Raw genomic sequence first — 17,500 nt, 5'->3', positions numbered from 1 at the left:
ACCAGGGTTTATAGGGTAGTAGTGCACTACTTTAGACCAGGACCTATAGGGTAGTAGTGCACTACTTTAGACCAGGACCTATAGGGTAGTAGTGCACTACTTTAGACCAGGGCCTATAGGGTAGTAGTGCACTACTTTAGACCAGGATTTATAGGGTAGTAGTGCACTACTTTAGACCAGGGTCTATAGGGTAGTAGTGCACTACTTTAGACCAGGACCTACAGGGTAGTAGTGCACTACTTTAGACCAGGGTCTATAGGGTAGTAGTGCACTACTTTAGGCCAGGGTATATAGGGTAGTAGTGCACTACTTTAGACCAGGGTCTATAGGGGAGTATTGCACTACTTTAGACCAGGGTCTATAGGGTAGTAGTGCACTACTTTAGACCAGGACCTACAGGGTAGTAGTGCACTACTTTAGACCAGGGTCTATAGGGTAGTAGTGCACTACTTTAGGCCAGGGTATATAGGGTAGTAGTGCACTACTTTAGACCAGGGTTTATAGGGTAGTAGTGCACTACTTTAGACCAGGGTTTATAGGGTAGTAGTGCACTACTTTAGACCAGGGTTTATAGGGTAGTAGTGCACTACTTTAGACCAGGGTTTATAGGGTAGTAGTGCACTACTTTAGACCAGGGTTTATAGGGTAGTAGTGCACTACTTTAGACCAGGGTTTATAGGGTAGTAGTGCACTACTTTAGACCAGGGTTTATAGGGTAGTAGTACACTACTTTAGACCAGGGTTTATAGGGTAGTAGTGCACTACTTTAGACCAGGGTTTATAGGATAGTAGTGCACTACTTTAGACCAGGACCTATAGGGTAGTAGTGCACTACTTTAGACCAGGACCTATAGGGTAGTAGTGCACTACTTTAGACCAGGGCCTATAGGGTAGTAGTGCACTACTTTAGACCAGGATTTATAGGGTAGTAGTGCACTACTTTAGACCAGGGTCTATAGGGTAGTAGTGCACTACTTTAGACCAGGCCCTACAGGGTAGTAGTGCACTACTTTAGACCAGGGTCTATAGGGTAGTAGTGCACTACTTTAGGCCAGGGTATATAGGGTAGTAGTGCACTACTTTAGACCAGGGTTTATAGGGTAGTAGTGCACTACTTTAGACCAGGGTCTATAGGGTAGTAGTGCACTACTTTAGACCAGGACCTACAGGGTAGTAGTGCACTACTTTAGACCAGGGTCTATAGGGTAGTAGTGCACTACTTTAGACCAGGGCCTATAGGGTAGTAGTGCACTACTTTAGACCAGGATTTATAGGGTAGTAGTGCACTACTTTAGACCAGGGTCTATAGGGTAGTAGTGCACTACTTTAGACCAGGACCTACAGGGTAGTAGTGCACTACTTTAGACCAGGGTCTATAGGGTAGTAGTGCACTACTTTAGGCCAGGGTATATAGGGTAGTAGTGCACTACTTTAGACCAGGGTCTATAGGGGAGTATTGCACTACTTTAGACCAGGGTCTATAGGGTAGTAGTGCACTAATTTAGACCAGGACCTACAGGGTAGTAGTGCACTACTTTAGACCAGGGTCTATAGGGTAGTAGTGCACTACTTTAGGCCAGGGTATATAGGGTAGTAGTGCACTACTTTAGACCAGGGTTTATAGGGTAGTAGTGCACTACTTTAGACCAGGGTTTATAGGGTAGTAGTGCACTACTTTAGACCAGGACCTATAGGGTAGTAGTGCACTACTTTAGACCAGGGTTTATAGGGTAGTAGTACACTACTTTAGACCAGGGTTTATAGGGTAGTAGTGCACTACTTTAGACCAGGGTTTATAGGATAGTAGTGCACTACTTTAGACCAGGACCTATAGGGTAGTAGTGCACTACTTTAGACCAGGACCTATAGGGTAGTAGTGCACTACTTTAGACCAGGGCCTATAGGGTAGTAGTGCACTACTTTAGACCAGGATTTATAGGGTAGTAGTGCACTACTTTAGACCAGGGTCTATAGGGTAGTAGTGCACTACTTTAGACCAGGCCCTACAGGGTAGTAGTGCACTACTTTAGACCAGGGTCTATAGGGTAGTAGTGCACTACTTTAGGCCAGGGTATATAGGGTAGTAGTGCACTACTTTAGACCAGGGTCTATAGGGGAGTATTGCACTACTTTAGACCAGGGCCTATAGGGTAGTAGTGCACTACTTTAGACCAGGACCTACAGGGTAGTAGTGCACTACTTTAGACCAGGGTCTATAGGGTAGTAGTGCACTACTTTAGGCCAGGGTATATAGGGTAGTAGTGCACTACTTTAGACCAGGGTCTATAGGGGAGTATTGCACTACTTTAGACCAGGGTCTATAGGGGAGTATTGCACTACTTTAGGCCAGGGTATATAGGGTAGTAGTGCACTACTTTAGACCAGGGTCTATAGGGGAGTATTGCACTACTTTAGACCAGGGTCTATAGAGTAGTAGTGCACTACTTTAGACCAGGACCCACAGGACTCCAGACTCCTAGTTTGTGATCTAATAAACAGATGTATACAGCAAGTTTAGATGAAGTCATTTAAAATGTATTACCCCCTGGACAACCCTATTCCCTATATAGTGCACTACTTTAGACCAGGACCTATAGGGTAGTAGTGCACTACTTTAGACCAGGACCTATAGGGTGGTAGTGCACTACTTTAGACCAGGACCTATAGGGTAGTAGTGCACTACTTTAGACCAGGGTTTATAGGGTAGTAGTGCACTACTTTAGACCAGGGTCTATAGGGTAGTAGTGCACTACTTTAGACCAGGGTCTATAGAGTAGTAGTGCACTACTTTAGACCAGGGTCTATAGAGTAGTAGTGCACTACTTTAGACCAGGACCCACAGGACTCCAGACTCCTAGTTTGTGATCTAATAAACAGATGTATACAGCAAGTTTAGATGAAGTCATTTAAAATGTATTACCCCCTGGACAACCCTATTCCCTATATAGTGCACTACTTTAGACCAGGGTCTATAGGGGAGTAGTGCACTATAAGGGACTCCAGACTCCTAAGTCATTTAAAATGTATTATCCCCTGGACAAGCTGAGCTCTGATATTAGCCTTGGGAGTTAGTGGCAGTTTGGACAGTGGAAGAGAAGCTTAACTACGGTACTATGGTACCACTAATCTCTCAGAGAGAGAGATGGAGAGAGAGAGAGAGAGATGGAGAGAGAGAGAGAGAGAGAGAGAGAGAGAGAGATGGAGAGAGAGAGAGAGAGAGAGAGAGAGAGAGACAGACAGACAGAGAGGGAGAGAGAGAGAGAGAGAGACACAGTAACTATGGTACTATGGTACCACTAATCTCTCAGAGAGTGAGAGAGAGATGGAGAGTCAACACAGAGAGAGAAAGAGAGAGATGGATAGTCAACAGAGAGAGAGAGAGAGAGATGGGGAGAGAGAGAGAGAGAGATGGGGAGAGAGAGAGATGGGGGGAGAGAGAGACAGAGAAAGAGAGAGAATTAGGTCTGCTCAGTCCCTGACTCCCCACTAATCCATCTACTATCAGAGCTCCATATTCAAATCAAGGACAACAGACAAACCCATGAGTTATATAGGGGTCAATATAGACCATTAAACCACAAGGACAACAGACAGACCCATGAGTTATATAGGGGTCAATATAGACCATTAAACCACAAGGACAACAGACAGACCCATGAGTTATATAGGGGTCAATATAGACCATTAAACCACAAGCACAACATTCAGACAGACCCATGAGTTATATAGGGGTCAATATAGACCATTAAACCACAAGGACAACATTCAGACAGACCCATGAGTTATATAGGGGTCAATATAGACCATTAAACCACAAGGACAACAGACAGACCCATGAGTTATATAGGGGTCAATATAGACCATTAAACCACAAGGACAATATTCAGACAGACCCATGAGTTATATAGGGGTCAATATAGACCATTAAACCACAAGGACAACATTCAAACAGACCCATGAGTTATATAGGGGTCAATATAGACCATTAAACCACAAGGACAACATTCAAACAGACCCATGAGTTATATAGGGGTCAATATAGACCATTAAACCACAAGGACAACATTCAGACAGACCCATGAGTTATATAGGGGTCAATATAGACCATTAAACTACAAGCACAACATTCAAACAGACCTGTATCCTGTGTGACTAGGTCACCTTACCGCATGGCCACATTTACCAAAAGGTACATTTCAGCCACTATGGAAAGTTAAATAAATACTCAGGTTTAATTGAACAGTGTATTCTGACATATCGGGGCTGTGTTTACACAGCTGAGTGAGGCTGGCTGTCTGTCTGTCTGTTTGTCTGTGTCTATGTGTGTGTGTCTGTCAGTCTGTCTGTCTGTCTGTCTGTGTCTGTGTGTGTGTGTGTGTGTGTGTGTGTGTGTGTGTCTGACTGTCTGTGTGTGTCTGTCTGACTGTGTGTCTTTCTGACTGTCTGTTTAACTGTCTGTGTGTGTGTCTGTCTGTCTAACCGTGTGTCTGTCTGTGTCTGTCTGACTGTGTGTGTGTGTGTGTCTGACTGTCTGTGTGTGTCTGTCTGACTGTGTGTCTGTCTGAGTGTGTGTGTGTCTGTCGAACTGTCTGTGTGTGTGTGTCTGTCTGTGTGTCTGTCCGACTATGTGTGTGTGTGTGTCTGTCTAACTGTGTGTCTGTCTGTGTCTGTCTGTCTGTGTGTGTCTAACTGTCTGTCTGTGTGTGTCTGTCTGTGTCTGTCTAACTGTGTGTGTGTGTGTGCCTGTCTGTCTAACTGTGTGTGTATGTGTGTCTGTCTAACTGTGTGTGTGTGTGTGTGTGTCTGTCTAACTGTCTGTGTCTGTCTAACTGTGTGTGTGAGTGTGTGTGTGTGTGTGTCTGTCTAACTGTCTGTCTGAGTGTGTGTGTGTCTGTCGAACTGTGTGTGTGTGTGTGTGTGTGTCTGTCTAACTGTGTGTGTGAGTGTGTGTGTGTGTGTGTCTGTCTAACTGTCTGTCTGTCTGAGTGTGTGTGTGTCTGTCGAACTGTGTGTGTGTGTGTGTGTGTGTGTGTGTGTCCAGCTGTAGCAGCTGTGATGAAGGGAGCTGGCAGAGTGAGTTAATAACAGAGGGGAAAACATGAAGGTCAACCTCTGTTTGATCTACAAACACATTTACATTTAGATGTGTTCACCTTCCAGTCCCAGTGCTCAGTATTCTGGACCAGTGTCCTCTGGGTCTGTCCTACTGCTACAGTGTTCTGGACCAGTGTCCTCTGGGTCTGTCCTACTGCTACAGTATTCTGGACCAGTGTCCTCTGGGTCTGTCCTACTGCTACAGTGTTCTGGGTCTGTCCTACTGCTACAGTGTTCTGGACCAGTGTCCTCTGGGTCTGTCCTACTGCTACAGTGTTCTGGACCAGTGTCCTCTGGGTCTGTCCTACTGCTACAGTGTTCTGGACCAGTGTCCTCTGGGTCTGTCCTACTGCTACAGTATTCTGGACCAGTGTCCTCTGGGTCTGTCCTACTGCTACAGTATTCTGGACCAGTGTCCTCTGGGTCTGTCCTACTGCTACAGTGTTCTGGACCAGTGTCCTCTGGGTCTGTCCTACTGCTACAGTATTCTGGACCAGTGTCCTCTGGGTCTGCCCTACTGCTACAGTGTTCTGGGTCTATCCTACTGCTACTCTGTTCTGGACCAGTCTCCTCCTCTGTCCTACTGCTACAGTGTTCTCTGGGTCTGTCCTACTGCTACAGTGTTCTGGGTCTATCCTACTGCTACTCTGTTCTGGACCAGTCTCCTCCTCTGTCCTACTGCTACAATGTTCTGGACCAGTGTCCTCTGGGTCTGTCCTACTGCTACAGTGTTCTGGACCAGTGTGATCTGGGTCTGTCACACTGCTACTGTGTTCTGGACCAGTGTCCTCTGGGTCTGTCCTACTGCTACAGTGTTCTGGACCAGTGTCCTCTGGGTCTGTCCTACTGCTACAGTGTTCTGGGTCTGTCCTACTGCTACAGTGTTCTGGGTCTGTCCTACTGCTACATTGTTCTGGGTCTGTCCTACTGCTACAGTGTTCTGGGTCTGTCCTACTGCTACATTGTTCTGGGTCTGTCCTACTGCTACAGTGTTCTGGGTCTGTCCTACTGCTACAGTGTTCTGGGTCTGTCCTACTGCTACAGTGTTCTGGGTCTGTCTTACTGCTACAGTGTTCTGTACCAGTGTCCTCTGGGTCTGTCCTACTGCAACAGTGTTCTGGACCAGTGTCCTCTGGGTCTGTCCTACTGCTACAGTGTTCTGGACCAGTGTCCTCTGGGTCTGACCTACTGCTACAGTGCTCTGGACTAGTGTCCTCTGGGTCTGTCCTACTGCTACAGTGTTCTGGACCAGTGTCCTCTGGGTCTGACCTACTGCTACAGTGTTCTGGACTAGTGTCCTCTGGGTCTGTCCTACTGCTACAGTGTTCTGGAGCAGTGTCCTCTGGGTCTGTCCTACTGCTACAGTGTTCTGGACCAGTGTCCTCTGGGTCTGTCCTACTGCTACAGTGTTCTGGACCAGTGTTCTCTGGGTCTGACCTACTGCTACAGTGTTCTGGACTAGTGTCCTCTGGGTCTGTCCTACTGCTACAGTGTTCTGGACCAGTGTCCTCTGGTTCTGTCCTACTGCTACAGTATTCTGTACAGGTGTCCTCTGGGTCTGTCCTACTGCTACAGTGTTCTGGACTAGTGTCCTCTGGATCTATCCTACTGCTACAGTGTTCTGGACAGGTGTCCTCTGGGTCTGTCCTACTGCTACAGTGTTCTGGACCAGTGTGATCTGGGTCTGTCTTACTGCTACAGTGTTCTGGACTAGTGTCCTCTGGATCTGTCCTACTGCTACAGTGTTCTGGACCAGTGTAATCTGGGCCTGTCCTACTTCTACAGTGTTCTGGACTAGTGTCCTCCTCTGTCCTACTGCTACAGTGTTCTGTACCAGTGTCCTCTCCATCCTACTGCTACAATGTTCTGTACCAGTGTCCTCCTCTGTCCTACTGCTACAATGTTCTGTACCAGTGTCCTCTCCATCCTACTACTACAGTGTTCTGTACCAATGTGCTCCTCTGTCCTACTGCTACAGTGTTCTGGACCAGTGTCCTCTGGGTCTGTCCTACTGCTACAGTGTTCTGGACCAGTGTCCTCTTCTATCCTACTGCTACAGTGTTCTGGACTAGTGTCCTCTTCTGTCCTACTGCTACAGTGTTCTGGACTAGTGTGATCTGGGTCTGCCCTACTGCTACAGTGTTCTGGACTAGTGTGATCTGGGTCTGTCCTACTGCTACAGTGTTCTGGACCAGTGTAATCTGGGCCTGTCCTACTGCTACAGTGTTCTGTACCAGTGTCCTCTCTATCGTACTGCTAGAGTGTTTTCATGTAGTTCAGGACTAATATAACAGGAGATATAGTACCTGTCTCCATCTCATGTAGTTCAGGACTAATATAACAGGAGATATAGTACCTGTCTCCATCTCATGTAGTTCAGGACTAATATAACAGGAGATATAGTACCTGTCTCCATCTCATGTAGTTCAGGACTAATATAACAGGATATATAGTACCTGTCTCCATCTCATGTAGTTCAGGACTAATATAACAGGAGATATAGTACCTGTCTCCATCTCATGTAGTTCAGGACTAATATAACAGGAGATATAGTACCTGTCTCCATCTCATGTAGTTCAGGACTAATATAACAGGAGATATAGTACCTGTCTCCATCTCATGTAGTTCAGGACTAATATAACAGGAGATATAGTACCTGTCTCCATCTCATGTAGTTCAGGACTAATATAACAGGAGATATAGTACCTGTCTCCATCTCATGTAGTTCAGGACTAATATAACAGGAGATATAGTACCTGTCTCCATCTCATGTAGTTCAGGACTAATTTAACAGGAGATATAGTACTACTCAGAGAATGCAAAGGATGAAACTAAGTAGTAATATGCATTAATATGTCACTCAGATGGACTGTAGTCCTGACGTAACCCACCCATACATGATGTAAACACTCCGTATGACAAGGAAGACGTCAGATAAGACAGACAGACTGTTATAGTGACAGACAGACAGACAGACTGTTATAGAGACAGACAGACAGACAGACAGACAGACAGACAGACAGACAGACAGACAGACAGACAGACAGACAGACAGACAGACAGACAGACAGACAGACAGACAGACAGACAGACAGACAGACAGACAGACAGACAGACAGACAGACAGACAGACAGACAGACAGACAGACAGACAGACAGACAGACAGACAGACAGACAGACAGACAGACAGACAGACAGACAGACAGACAGACAGACAGACAGACAGACAGACAGACAGACAGACAGACAGACAGACAGACAGACAGACAGACAGACAGACAGACAGACAGACAGACAGACAGACAGACAGACAGACAGACAGACAGACAGACAGACAGACAGACAGACGACAGACAGACAGACAGACAGACAGACAGACAGACAGACAGACAGACAGACAGACAGACAGACAGACAGACAGACAGACAGACAGACAGACAGACAGACAGACAGACAGACAGACAGACACAGACAGACAGACCAGGACAGACAGACCAGACAGACAGGACCAGACAGACAGACCAGACAGCCAGACAGGACAGACAGATCAGACAGACAGACTAGACAGACAGACAGACAGGACAGACAGACAGGACAGACAGACAGACAGGACAGACAGACAGACAGACAGACAGGACAGACAGGACAGACAGACAGGACAGACAGACAGAGCAAGACAGAACAGAACAGACAGACAGACAGACAGACAGACAGACAGACAGGACAGACAGGACAAGACAGACAGACAGGACAGACAGACAGACAGATCAGACAGACAGGACATGACAGACAGACAGACAGGACAGCACAGACAGACATGAACAGACAGACAGGACAGACCAGACAGACAGGACAGGAAAGGACAGCCAGACAGACAGGAACAGACAGACAGACAGACAGACAGACAGACAGACAGACAGACAGACAGACAGAACAGACAGACAGACAGACAGACAGACAGACAGACAGACAGACAGACAGACAGACAGACAGACAGACAGACAGACAGACAGACAGACAGACAGACAGACAGACAGACAGACAGACAGACAGACAGACAGACAGACAGACAGACAGACAGACAGACAGACAGACAGACAGACAGACAGACAGACGACAGACAGACAGACAGACAGACAGACAGACAGACAGACAGACAGACAGACAGACAGACAGACAGACAGACAGACAGACAGACAGACAGACAGACAGACAGACAGACAGACAGACAGACAGACAGACAGACAGACAGACAGACAGACAGACAGACAGACAGACAGACAGACAGACAGACAGACAGACAGACAGACAGACAGACAGAGACAGACAGACAGACAGACAGACAGACAGACAGACAGGACAGATACATACCTGACGATCTGCCTCAGAGACGGGTTTGTTCTGGAACTTTGAAGGGAGTTCTAGAACAGGCTTGACGGTGAAACATTGGATGCCTTCCATCCCAGTCGTTAAAGGAAATATTGAAGTGTTGAATATAAACGAACTGGTCACAATGAGTTCAACTCAAACAGAACACAACTGTAAAGTAAACTAAACTAAAGTCATGCTTAGACCATCCCAGTCTGCTGAATGTGTTGGGGGTTAACGTGTGTAGATGGTGGAGGTGAAGCACTTTGTGAAGACTGTTGATGTATGGGAAAAGGACTTGATAAATATAATTGAATGATTGATTGATTGATTGACTGACTGTAATCTCTGTGATAAGTATACACTGTCAGGGATAGTTCTTGACATCTGTCTGACTCAATCAATCACATTTTATTTTATCAAGCCCATTTTACATCAGCAGTGCTGTACAGAAACCCAGCCTAAAACCCCAGAGATCAATGCAGAGGCAGAAGAACAGTGGCTAGGAAAAACTCCCTAGTAAGGCCGGAACCTAAGAAGAAACCAGGCTAGGAAAAACTCCCTAGAAAGGCCGGAACCTAGGAAGAAACCTAGAGAGGAACCAGGCGCCGATGTGTGGCCAGTCTTGACTGTTATCTCTGTGGTAAGGATACACTGTGAGGAAGAGGTCTTGATGTCCTCGCCGGGCGGCGTGGTCGTCTTCATCTTGTCAGCGTTGGGGAACTGGGTGAGAAGTCTGGCCTCAAAGTCCTCTCTCCTCTCGTACTCCTTCCCCCTATAGATGAACATCTTGTTCTGAGAGGGGAAAAACAGAGAGAACGTTGTGAGGGTTTTACTTCTGTTTGACCACCAGAACATGCTTTGCGGCACAGTCGAAGCCACGCTGGGCTCCGGGGGGTGGGGTGAGGGTTCGCCACCGAGGCAGCTCAATTTCACCCTGTCATGCTTCACTACACTGGACTAGTGACGAACACAGATCACACACACACACACACACACACACACACACACACACACACTGAACTGGCCCCACACTGCAGACAGTGTGATATGGGGTTGAATGGGTGTTGGATCTTGTGTATTGTATAAACCACATGACTTTACTGGGATGTAGTGAACATATTGTCTGATACAACGGCCAAGAACAGGGGTTAAGTCCTTGGTCTGATCAAAACTCATATTTTCCTTCTGCTACGTCAGTAAACAGTGTCTCTTCCTTCTGCTACGTCAGTAAACAGTGTCTCTTCCTTCTGCTACGTCAGTAAACAGTGTCTCTTCCTTCTGCTACGTCAGTAAACAGTATCTCTTCCTTCTGCTACGTCAGTAAACAGTGTTTCATCCTTCTGCTACGTCAGTAAACAGTGTCTCTTCCTTCTGCTACGTCAGTAAACAGTGTCTCATCCTTCTGCTACGTCAGTAAACAGTGTCTCATCCTTCTGCTACGTCAGTAAACAGTGTCTCTTCCTTCTGCTACGTCAGTAAACAATGTCTCATCCTTCTGCTACGTCAGTAAACAGTGTCTCATCCTTCTACTACGTCAGTAAACAGTGTCTCTTCCTTCTGCTACGTCAGTAAACAGTGTCTCATCCTTCTGCTACGTCAGTAAACAGTGTCTCTTCCTTCTGCTACGTCAGTAAACAGTGTCTCTTCCTTCTGCTACGTCAGTAAACAGTGTCTCATGTTTTCCTTCTGCTACGTCAGTAAACAGTATGAATGGTATGAACAGGCACAAGCTACGGACAACGGACACAATTGCGTTTTATCAATAGCAATTTGAATTGCAGAGAGCTACCGGGACGATATCCTGAGGCCCATTGCGAGGCCCGTTTTGTTTAAGGTGTCTGTGAGCAACAAAATACATATCTGTATTCCCAGTCATGTGAAATCCATAGATTAGGACCTAATGTGTATGTTACCACGCAGTAATTTAAAAAAAAAACTCAGATTGGTGGAAACTCACTGCTGTTGGGAAAATGTGCATATTTTCTTTTGGAATATTCTATACTATAGAATCAGAAACACTGAGGTAAAACCAGGATATCGCTGGTCTATTTCATGTGGGACCTCAGATAGAGCTTCTATCACACACACACACTGCCATTTAAACATTCATTACTTAACTAGGCGAGTCGGTTAAGAACAAATTCTTATTGACCATGAGGGTCTACCTACAGGGTCAGCCCCTGGAGACAATTAGGGTTAAGTGCCTTGCTCAAAGGACACAGACAGGTTTTTCACCTTATCGGATTGGGTATTCGAACCAGCGACCTTTCGGTTACTGGCCCAACGCTCTAATCGCTAGGCTACCTGCCTCCCATTCTATCGGCGTGTGTGTGTGTTCCTCTCAATGTCATGGTGCTCATTACTCAGCTCCCAGAATGCACCATTCTGACAGAGAAAGGAAATCACAGTCTATCACAGAGGAGGCGAAGAAGCAACACTAGAAAATGGTTCTCATACTTCAGCTAGTCAATAATTCATTACTGTTTTTTGGTAAATGGAAAAACACAGTCAGCCAAGAAACTAGTGTCATGACGAAGTCAATAAAAAGAAGAATAGAAAATCAAACAGCATCTAGAATGAAATTCATAGATTATTTAAACATGCTGTCGGCAGAGGGGTTTATGGGGCCATAAATGGAATCCAAATATCTCCAAATGCATGGTGGGAAAACGAATACAAAGTCTGTTTGTTAGCGATGTAGACTTAGGTTCAACACGATAAAACATACAGGAGATCAATCAACCAGATCAATCAACCAGATCAATCAACCAGATCAATCAACCATTTCAATCAACCAGATCAATCAACCAGATCAATCAACCATTTCAATCAACCAGATCAATCAACCAGATCAATCAACCAGATCAATCAACCAGATCAATCAACCAGATCAATCAACCAGATCAATCAACCAGATCAATCAACCATGATCTTAGCAATGACCCATGAAAGTCAATGAGCCAAGAACGTAAAGGACACGACAAGGCTAAATCGGTGCTGAAGCTGACAAGGCCGTTTTAGGTCACAGGAGTGTGTAGAAACTAAACCAACCGTTTGAAGGGGAGAGGACAAAAACATACCTGAAAATGTATGAGATGAGGAAACTTTGTTTGTTTATCCCAGTCAGTAAACTCAGAAGCTTTTCCAGTGTCCCAAAATGGCACCCTATTCCCTACGTAGTGCACTACTTTTGACTAGAGCCCTATGGAACCTGTTCAAAATGAGTGCCCTCTATAGGGAATACGGTACTGTTTGGGACAGAGCCCACTGTACGTCTGAGAGAACTCGGAGTGATAGGAACGTGACAGCTTATATTTTATAGTGCTGGAACACAGTTTGATAAATATCTTCAGACAACTTTTGGAAAGCCTGAACACTTCCGTTGAGCCAAGCCGCTGAGATAAACAGAAACACCGCAGCTTTACAGGAACAGACGGAACACAAGTCAGAGAAAGACGGAGGAATGAAGTACTTCATTTAATACCCCTGCTCTACCGATCGCTAGATACATTCAGCCTGCCTTCCCAGAAGTCCTTTCTGTTGGTCCATTCAGTCAGACTGCCTTCCCAGAAGTCCTTTCTGTTGATCCATTCAGTCAGACTGCCTTCCTAGAAGTCCTTTCTGTTGATCCATTCAGTCAGTCTGCCTTCCCAGAAGTCCTTTCTGTTGATCCATTCAGTCAGACTGCCTTCCCAGAAGTCCTTTCCGTTGATCCATTCAGTCAGTCTGCCTTCCCAGAAGCCCTTTCTCCTGATCCATTCAGTCAGACTGCCTTCCCAGAAGTCCTTTCTGTTGATCCATTCAGTCAGACTGCCTTCCCAGAAGTCCTTTCTGTTGATCCATTCAGTCAGTCTGCCTTCCCAGAAGTCCTTTCTGTTGATCCATTCAGTCAGACTGCCTTCCCAGAAGTCATTTCTGTTGATCCATTCAGTCAGACTTCCTTCCTAGAAGTCCTTTCTGTTGATCCATTCAGTCAGTCTGCCTTCCCAGAAGTCCTTTCTGTTGATCCATTCAGTCAGACTGCCTTCCCAGAAGTCCTTTCTGTTGATCCATTCAGTCAGTCTGCCTTCCCAGAAGCCCTTTCTCCTGATCCATTCAGTCAGACTGCCTTCCCAGAAGTCCTTTCTGTTGGTCCATTCAGTCAGACTGCCTTCCTAGAAGTCCTTTCTGTTGATCCATTCAGTCAGACTGCCTTCCCAGAAGTCCTTTCTCCTGATCCATTCAGTCAGACTGCCTTCCCAGAAGTCCTTTCTCTTGATACATTCAGTCAGACTGCCTTCCCAGAAGTCCTGTCTGTTGATCCATTCAGTCAGACTGCCTTCCTAGAAGTCCTTTCTGTTGATAAATTCAGTCACACTGCCTTCCCAGAAGTCCTTTCTGTTGGTCCATTAATCAGCGATTGGTTTGTCTCTAACCAATCAGAGTATCAAAGCCAATGACGATTTCCCAGAAATGCCACTTTCCCACGTGTGAATGTGTTCCGTTTTTTAATAAGAGAATATCCTAATGCCTTCCACATTAGATAGAAATACATCATAATCAGCTGAATTAAGCAGCAATGTTTACAATGTTTTCTTAAGGAAGGAGAGAAGCAAAGTGCCTTCATTGGATGCAATGATATCTTTAATATAATAGATTTTTCTCCCCCCAGAGGCAGGGAGATACTGACATACAATCAGCAACATGAAGAAGACACTAAAAACCACTGCAAACACAATGTATCTCAATTTGCCTCCGATAAATACTTCCCTAACGACTCGTGCAGAGAGCCCAGGATTGATATTACATTAAGTGTTCATTATTTTATAATTTAATATAATATGGATTCTGAATGAAGTCCACACTTCTTCACACTCAAGCGCATTCCACATTTCACCCTTTCCCCAATGTAGTGCACTACTTTTGAAGGCTCTGGTCATAAGTAGGGCACTAATCCAATAGGACAGTGAGAGGGGTAACAGCTATCATCCCTAGTCCAATAGGACAGTGAGAGGGGTAACGGCTATCATCCCTAGTCCAATAGGACAGTGAGCGGGGTAACAGCTATCATCCCTAGTCCAATAGGACAGTGAGAGGGGTAACAGCTATCATCCCTAGTCCAATAGGACAGTGAGAGGGGTAAAGACTATCATCCCTAGTCCAATAGGACAGTGAGAGGGGTAAAGACTATCACCCCTAGTCCAATAGGACAGTGAGAGGGGTAAAGACTATCATCCCTAGTCCAATAGGACAGTGAGAGGGGTAAAGACTATCATCCCTAGTCCAATAGGACAGTGAGAGGGGTAAAGACTATCATCCCTAGTCCAATAGGACAGTGAGAGGGGTAACGGCTATCTGGTGCAGAACATCAGTGATTTACTGGAGATCAGTAGAGGCCAGGGCACAAAACACTAACCCACTTTAGCTGGCAATAATAATCTAGTTTAGTTAATGTTGTTGTGCAGCTATTAAGGAAAAAACACTCTCTCCAGCCCTTACAAGATTAATGCTCCGTGGTAAATTGCCATTTTATTCGGGGGGGGGGGGGGGGGGGGGGGGGCATTGTCCCCTTTAAAAACTGCACAGCATATTCCCGTGTCCCAAATCACAGCCTGTTTCCCTATATAGTGCACTACTTTTGAATAAGCCCATTGGGTTATGGTCAAAAATAAGTGCACTATATAGTGAGTAGGTTTTCCATTTGGGACACAGTCTTTGTTCCAGTATCTGATCAGTAATGATAACTTCTGGGCTGATACTAATAAGCTGAGGTTTTCATCTCACTGAATTAGATATGAGAAGTCATGTATTTCTTACGACTTCCTCCCCCTTTCTCTAACAGGAAGTAAAGCATCTTTAGCTCCAAGAAGGTAGTCTACAGTAGACTGGCTGTAGAGAAGTCTATGAGGTAGTCTACAGTAGACCGGCTGTAGAGAAGTCTATGAGGTAGTCTACAGTAGACCGGCTGTAGAGAAGTCTATGAGGTAGTCTACAGTAGACCGGCTGTAGAGAAGTCTATGAGGTAGTCTACAGTAGACCGGCTGTAGAGTAGTCTATGAGGTAATCTACAGTAGACCGGCTGTAGAGAAGTCTATGAGGTAGTCTACAGTAGACCGGCTGTAGAGAAGTCTATGAGGTAGTCTACAGTAGACCGGCTGTAGAGAAGTCTATGAGGTAGTCTACAGTAGACCGGCTGTAGAGAAGTCTATGAGGTAGTCTACAGTAGACCGGCTGTAGAGAAGTCTATGAGGTAGTCTACAGTAGACCGGATGTAGAGAAGTCTATGAGGTAGTCTACAGTAGACCGGCTGTAGAGAAGTCTATGAGGTAGTCTACAGTAGACCGGCTGTAGAGAAGTCTGAGGTAGTCTACAGTAGACCGGCTGTAGAGAAGTCTATGAGGTAGTCTACAGTAGACCGGCTGTAGAGAAGTCTATGAGGTAGTCTACAGTAGACCGGATGTAGAGAAGTCTATGAGGTAGTCTACAGTAGACCGGCTGTAGAGAAGTCTATGAGGTAGTCTACAGTAGACCGGCTGTAGAGAAGTCTATGAGGTAGTCTACAGTAGACCGGATGTAGAGAAGTCTATGAGGTAGTCTACAGTAGACCGGCTGTAGAGAAGTCTGAGGTAGTCTACAGTAGACAGGTGCTGGTCATAGACAACCTACCCCAGACACACATCACTCTCTCTGTCCTCCTAACAGACACACATCACTCTCTCTGTCCTCCTAACAGACACACATCACTCTCTCTGTCCTCCAGACACACATCACTCTCTCTGTCCCCCCAGACACATCACTCTCTCTGTCCCCCAGAAAGCTGATAACAGAATCAAAGAGAGGACTGTGTATAGATGGACCCAGTCTATAAAGGCCTTTTAGACAGCCAGACAGACAAAGGCAGCACCTGGCTGTTCAATCTGTAATGGATGCTGTGCCCTGCTAGAGGAGGAAGGGGTTAGAGGGGAGCCTTGTGAACACGGTCTTCAACAGCCCTAATGGAATGATCAGACGAGGCCTCTTCCATAAAGGAGCATCTTTACATATGTTCTGGAAAGAGGACGACGTCGTGACGAAACAGCGAAGTCTCTCCCGCGCGGCAGAGCTCGAACACGACCGAAATCAATTACACGCCTTGGGAAAGGAGAGAGAATCAGGAACATGTTGAACAGGAGACAGTCGGTCACAATGACACAACTTTCCTCCATTAACACTGGAGAAACCACCAGCCCCCAGTGACCCAGATACCAGTGACCCAGACACCAGTGACCCAGACACCAGTGACCCAGACACCAGTGACCCAGACACCAGTGACCCAGATACCAGTGACCCAGAAACCAGTGACCCAGACACCAGTGACCCAGATACCAGTGACCCAGACACCAGTGACCCAGATATCAGTGACACAGATACCAGTGACCCAGATACCAGTGACCCAGAAACCAGTGACCCAGAAACCAGTGACCCAGACACCAGTGACCCAGACACCAGTGACCCAGATACCAGTGACCCAGACACCAGTGACCCAGAAACCAGTGACCCAGACACCAGTGACCCAGATACCAGTGACCCAGACACCAGTGACCCAGATATCAGTGACCCAGATACCAGTGACCCAGATACCAGTGACCCAGAAACCAGTGACCCAGAAACCAGTGACCCAGAAACCAGTGACCCAGACACCGGTGACCCAGATACCGGTGACCCAGACACCAGTGACCCAGATACCAGTGACCCAGATACCAGTGACCCAGACACCAGTGACCCAGAAACCCAGACACAATGACCCGGACACCAGTGACCCAGATACCAGTGAGCCAGACACCAGTGACCCAGACACCAGTGACCCAGATACCAGTGACCCAGACACCAGTGACCCAGATACCAGTGACCCAGACACCAGTGACCCAGATACCAGTGACCCAGATACCAGTGACCCAGACACCAGTGACCCAGAAACCCAGACACAATGACCCGGACACCAGTGACCCAGACACCAGTGACCCAGACACCAGTGACCCAGACACCAGTGACCCAGACCCAGTGACCCAGACACCA

At 46.4% G+C, this 17,500-nt stretch overlaps 1 protein-coding gene across 1 annotated transcript in view; it reads right to left on the bottom strand.

Moving 5' to 3' along the window:
• The window catches only part of LOC116371807 (dedicator of cytokinesis protein 1-like), a gene marked incomplete at its 5' end in the record, with an annotated part of 201,797 nt that overhangs the window by 67,389 nt on the left and 116,908 nt on the right, over positions 1–17,500 (bottom strand). Inside the window, 3 exon segments of the mRNA XM_031820823.1 lie at positions 9,467–9,477; positions 9,479–9,549; positions 10,117–10,258. Coding sequence (XP_031676683.1) covers positions 9,467–9,477; positions 9,479–9,549; positions 10,117–10,258 — 224 coding nt within the window.

Source organism: Oncorhynchus kisutch, unplaced genomic scaffold, assembly GCF_002021735.2.
Source record: "Oncorhynchus kisutch isolate 150728-3 unplaced genomic scaffold, Okis_V2 scaffold3693, whole genome shotgun sequence".
NCBI lineage: Eukaryota > Metazoa > Chordata > Actinopteri > Salmoniformes > Salmonidae > Oncorhynchus > Oncorhynchus kisutch.
Note: the sequence above shows the minus strand (reverse complement) of the source record. Positions and strands in the feature narration are given on the sequence as shown.